This window comes from Eleutherodactylus coqui, chromosome 13, assembly GCF_035609145.1.
Source record: "Eleutherodactylus coqui strain aEleCoq1 chromosome 13, aEleCoq1.hap1, whole genome shotgun sequence".
In the NCBI taxonomy this organism is placed as follows: Eukaryota; Metazoa; Chordata; class Amphibia; order Anura; family Eleutherodactylidae; genus Eleutherodactylus; species Eleutherodactylus coqui.
The window spans coordinates 120,148,364-120,154,363 of record NC_089849.1 but is presented as its reverse complement, the minus strand read 5'-3'; the positions used below and the strand labels follow the sequence as shown (position 1 = coordinate 120,154,363).

Here is a 6,000-nt window from a genome sequence, read left to right as displayed (position 1 = left end):
ATCATTTGATGAGAAGGGTTTTTTGGCTGTTTGTTCTTGGAAATAAAATGTGTTGTGCCTGGATCTAGACGTTATCTCAAGATACAAACCACTGGAAAATACCCAAGAGCAGTAAGCCCAGATGAAACCTCCCTAGGACAGATCTTACAAGGCGCCTTGTTGAGGAACAAGATTCCTTGGACAGATGAAGCCAAGATGATGTTCCACCAGAATAATGGGAAGAGAACAGTATGAGGAAGAAAGGGAAGGGCTTGTGACCCGAAGCATGGCACTTCACATGTCGCACATGGCTGTGTTATGGTGCCAATGGGACTGGCTCACTGGTGTTTACTGACGATGTGACTATGAGCAGAGATAACAGGATCATATCTGAAGTGTATAGAGCGTGATTTTCTGCTCAGATTTAGGGCTTATTCACATGAGCGTATATCGGCCGCCGTTTTCATGGCCGATATATCCAATTCATCAAATCACACAGGTGTTTTCCCGTGGCGTAAAAGCGTCTGGCCGGGTGCTTTTACGCCAGGCAGGAAAGATAGCTCTGGAACTATCTTCCTGGCCTAACTATGGCCGCTGCCATAGACTCCTATGGGAGCCAATGATAGCAGCCAGAGAAGGAAGGTGGGAGAGGAGTTTAGCAGCATGACTGTTAAACTCTCTCCTCCTCTCTTCTCCCCTCTGGCTGTTTGCAATGGGAGATGCGGGGAGGAGCTAAGCCCCTCAACCTCCCATTGCTGGCTGCGGACGAGGGGCTTAGCTTAGCTCCGGCCGTGTCCCGTCCCCTCCCATTGCAAACAGCTGGAGGGGAGGTGAGCCGGCGAGGGGGAGGGGGAGACAGCTTAGCAGAGCTCCCTCTGCCTGACGGCATGTACGCCGGGCCCCTGCATCACATGGTAGCCAGCCAATACGCGATCGTGTGAATAAGCCCTCAGGGTGCATTTACACGGGCAAAAGCATTATTCATCTCACTTGCAAACTTGCAACATTTTTATTCATCGCTGCACTTGCAATTTTCATGCATGTGAACATCGCATGTGTAAACTGCACATGATTCCCTATGGGAGCAAAAACACATTGCGCGCACTTGCACATCCATGCCAGGACAATGCGCTTTTTTTCCCCTGCTCCCATAGGGAAAAATGGGAGATTCTTCAACAGAAGTGCCCAAAAATAGGGCATGCTGCAGTTTTTCTCAGGGATATTGCGTGAAAAAGACTTGCAAGAAAAACGCAAGTGTGCAAGGACCCTCAATCAGACCTCAACCTGACTGAGGTTTACGCCGTTTTTCACACGGCCGAAATTCCCCCTCAAAATTTGTGCGTTGCAAGACGCACAAATATGAACCCTATTCTTTTGAATGTGGTCACATGCAGCAATTTTTTTTTCCTGCGTCGTGGGGCGTTGTGGGAAAAAGTATCGCCACATGTCCTAGCTCTGAGTGTGCCCTCGCATCACCCATTCATGGGGCCAGTGACAGCATGGCACCTCAATTGAAAACACTGGGAGGCACTCCGTGATCCTCCGCTGCAGCTGTCAGCCACGGCGCAGGATCGCTACTTCCCAGAAATTATGAGATACAAAACTGTTTCACATCAGCGGCGAAACCGCATGTTTCACGGCCTGCTATCGCACCCTCCCATGTGAAATTAGCCTTAGTCTGCTTCCATACGGGCAACACGATATCACCGTGAGAAAATCGCAGCAATAACGCATCTGTGCTCCGTACAACATCGCTGCTTTTTCTCACGGCAATATTTTGATTTTGCGCTGTTACACAGTTGTGCTACTTTGTAACACGCTTTTGCCAAGATGTTTGGGGGGCTTGAAAGGGAGGAAGCCCTACCCCGAAAACAAGCCCGATGTGCATCAAAAAAAAAAAAAGGGTACATCACGCGTCTCCTCTTCAGCCCTGGTCTTTAGTCTTCTGCCAGCCCTTCCTGAATTAGAGGTTGAATGAAACCCCCGCTTCCAGGAAGCGCTGGCTGTGATTGGTTCTCGAGTGCTGCCTCAGCCAATCAGAGCCAGCAGTCGATGAACCAATCACAGCTATTCATTCATTCATTCATTGAATTGCTGTGATTGGTTCTCGAGCGCCGTGGCTCAGTCAACCACAGCCAGCGCTTCCTTGAGGCAGGGATTTAAACCTCCAATCCAGGACGGGCGGGCAGAAGACTAAAGACCGGGGCTGAAGAAGAGATGCACGCTGGAGATGACAGGGCCTGTAGGTGATGTAATTTTTTTTTTTATGCAGCCAGGACTTAGTTTAGGGCTTTTACAGTAGGATTTTCTACTGTAAAGGTTGCATCGCACCGCACAAAAAAATGTGTTTTCATGCGATGCGATGCAACACTAAAAAATTTTTTTTTAAAAATCACTAATCGTGGCTGTATAAAGCATGCCGCGATTTTGTAGTCTCGCTGTGTCGCACGCTACAAAACATCGCTCGTGTGGAAGAACCCATAGAAAAGCCTGAGCTCTACATACATGCAATTTGTAGCATTGTCGCATTGGGAAAAAAATCACCCGTGTGGAAGCGGCCTTAAAGATAGAAAGACTCACAAACGAGCAGCAACTGAAGGCGACAACAGCAGAGAACTGTAAGAGGTTCCAGACTTCAGGCAGTTTTGAGTGCAAAATATTTGCATCCAAGTATTAAAAAAATCCTTATATTTAAATGGTTTTAGTTTGCCCAATTTTAAGCCTGTGAAAATGGAGGAACTACGTAGAAATGGCTGTCATTCCCAAATGGTTAGTACAATATTTTGTTAAACCCTTGGAATTAAAGCTATAAGTCTGCAATTCGATCGCATATTGATAGCAAGACGCATTTAGCTATTATATCATGTTACCCGCGTGCCCCCCCCCCCCCCCCCTGCTGCAGCAGCTCTTTCCCTGGAGGATTTTGTATCCATGCATTACACAGTCAGCCTAATGAGCACCACTGGGCTTGCCGGCAGCTGCATCCTCAACCAGTAGCTCGCCATCAAAAGAGATGCTTTACAAAACATGGTTGCCCATGTGGACAAATGAGGTGACAGACCCTCTTTAAAGAGCCACTTTGGTGAAAACACATGTTTCCATCTCTGCCCACTCTGGACGCCTGCTTTGTATATAGCAGTCTGCTCTATGCAGTGCAGCCTCCTATCTGATATGTATCAGACACCATCTTGATGCTGAGACTTCTCTATGCTGACTTTCGCACTTCTCAGCATCAGCACAGCATTACATGACCAGCTAGAGTCAGTAACATCTCTGCCGGCTGGAAGAACACTGTCATTACTTCCTTTATTTTATATTTACCTAAATAAACTGCAGACCATAATTATATAATCAGGAGGATAAGATATGATCTCTTTTGTCATAACTGTGTGATATCATCAGTAGCAACTGTAATACGATTTTACGACATCAAGAGTATGTGTCAGGGATCGAGCCTGGGACCTCCTGCACTTGTCATTAGCTCTCACTACTGAGCCATCCAGCCTTTGAATAGTTCCCCTGCATGACTCTTTGTCTTGTTCCTATATCCTGCAAACCCCGCCCCTGTCCTGACCCTGGCTCTGTTGCTAATTAGGCTCATTATAAAAGCCTGACCCTGCCATCGAACCAGTGCGTGATTATTGTGCTCCAAGACTTGATCAAGTTCTACTTGCCTGCTCCTCTGCTATTTAACTGAAACCTCTCGTTGCTGACCCCTGGCTTTCCTTCTGACTACGCTACCTGCCTCCTCCATCTGTACTGCGAACTGAGACCTCCCATTGCTGACCCCTGGCTTCCCTTCTGACTACGCTACCTGCCTCCTCCATCTGCACTGTGAACTGAGACTTCCCGTTGTGGACTCCTGGCTCTTCCTTGACTACTCTCCTGACCTGTGGCTATTAAACCTATGGCTCTACCCCAGTGCCTGAAACCGCTACCCTATGTCATATCATCCCACGGCAATTATGCTGACAGAAAACTGGCTTTTTGAGAGAGCATAAAGTAATTCTTAGCTGGTAAGAATGATCTCACATGACCCATCTGAGGAGAAGAACTCCAGGACGTTTCAGACCAAAAGGAATAACTAACCAGAGTGGTGCTTTAAATGGTGGTGGCTGGTTATTTATGCACAAACCAGTTTTGGTAAGTTGAGTCTAGAAAACATGCAGGTCACAGGCTGATATTCTATACAATAAAGCATCCGCACCTTTCAACTACACAACTACACGCGGTGCCTTATTGTGCACTGTGTCCTTCACCATACGTGCTTCTTGCCGGCGTTCACCTGACACTGCGCTGGCACACTGACTGTCTCTACATAACTCGTGTAAACAAAAATCCTCAACCTGCCGGCGGCTCATGTAACCTGAACTGGTGTTTAGCTTCTAAGTCAGTTACTATGAGGAGGGATAACTGATACTAGGCTCAAAGGGGGGGACAGTAAAGCTAAAAATGTCCGTTGAGCAAATGGATAATCCAGCTGGAGCGCCTGAACTCTGATGGGAGGGAGGGGGAACTCATCAAATAGTAACCCTCCGTGAAGAGGCAGGAGGAAGAGTTCAGCAGTTCACTTATGGCTTCCCTAACATTCCCTATCATGAAACTGTAATATAAAGCTAGCTGTTAATTCCCTTGGTCATTTGTGGTAAATTAGGGGCGTCCTGGACATCTGGATTAGGTCACATATGGCTACTTGATTACTCGGATACTCAGCTAGCTGGTAGTGGGGACCCTTCCCTGAGATCAGCTGCTATCATTAGAGTAGGAATGAAGTATTACATGATGTGAGCAAATCCAATGAGCTAATAGAATAAGAAGTGCGGTCACACAAGGGATTTTTGGCAGCACTGCGATTTCGATGAGGTTTATGGGAAGAGAATGACTGTCCCGTGACCCCTGGCAGTCACTTATCTCATTCCCTCCAAAGAAATGTCACGTCTGTTTGTTGGTGCTCAATGAATATGTACATGGTGGAGTGAAGGCCCATTTACATGCAAAGATAATCACTCTAAAATTCATTCAAACTGACGAATTTTCATGATAATCGTTACGAGTAAATGCGAATCGCTGAGTTTCAGTCTGCATAAAAACGTCCTTAGTTTTGGGTTTTTTTTGCTTCATTTAAATGGCATTTGTTTAGTCTTTGAAAGACTGAAGGACTTGAGGGGAGGGGTGACTGTTTGCCCTGCTAAAACACAATGACTATTTATTTACTCATGTAGCAGAAAACAGTGGCTTATCTTCACACTAATTAAAAAGCTGCTGGCCAGAAATTCCTTGCATAAACACACACCCAGCTGAGCAAACAACATGTCCAGAGTTTACTTTAGCTAATGAGGGAAATGGAGAGGATTCCAAACAACTATTACTGGTATGTTTAAATGCTCAGCATTTGTATGCAAAAAAGTTGTTAATTCGTTCAGTCTTTCGTTCGTTCAAACATAATTGTTATGTGTAAATGGGGCTTAAGGAAAGATGACTGTTGGCCAAGAACAGTCCTTCGGACATCTATTTTTTGTTTGAGGTCAACTTTAGGCATATAAGAAATTAATGTTTTTTCTCCATGCTATTATGACACAGCACTTTCCATCCATGGCATCTTGCCCACATTCCCTTGTGCTTCCCAGAGAATGTGAAACTAATGTAGAGCTGAGCTGCAGAGAAGATCTCCATACGTACCTGCAACGTGTCCTTCTTTGTCCTACATTTTACTAGGTAATTTTTGTATAGAAGAGTCCTTGTTTGCGCCCACACACCGACATCTTTCATATCCGAAGACATCTTTAAAAATCTGCAGAGATAAAAAGGACAACTGATTTAAGTACATATCGGCCTAATGATGGTAGTCATTCAAAGATCCACCCTCCACATTGGAACTCAAGGAAAGAAAAACATGATCTTCTCAAAAACTACTTTTTTATTCCCACTCTGTCCTTCTACTTTGCAACAGAAACATCACCCGCTGATGAGCTGCTGTTAATGAGTTGCTCACACAAGGTCTTCCAAAGTGGAGAAGTCCTC

At 45.7% G+C, this 6,000-nt stretch overlaps 1 protein-coding gene across 1 annotated transcript in view; it reads right to left on the bottom strand.

Annotated features, from left to right (window-relative positions):
* LOC136587286 (cholesterol transporter ABCA5-like) overlaps positions 1 to 6,000 on the bottom strand; it is a 205,783-nt gene that overhangs the window by 178,801 nt on the left and 20,982 nt on the right. The window contains exon 2 of the mRNA XM_066585834.1: positions 5,659 to 5,770. Within this exon, the coding sequence (XP_066441931.1) occupies positions 5,659 to 5,760 (102 nt within the window). The 5' untranslated portion in view covers positions 5,761 to 5,770. The remainder of the gene's footprint in view (positions 1 to 5,658; positions 5,771 to 6,000) is intronic.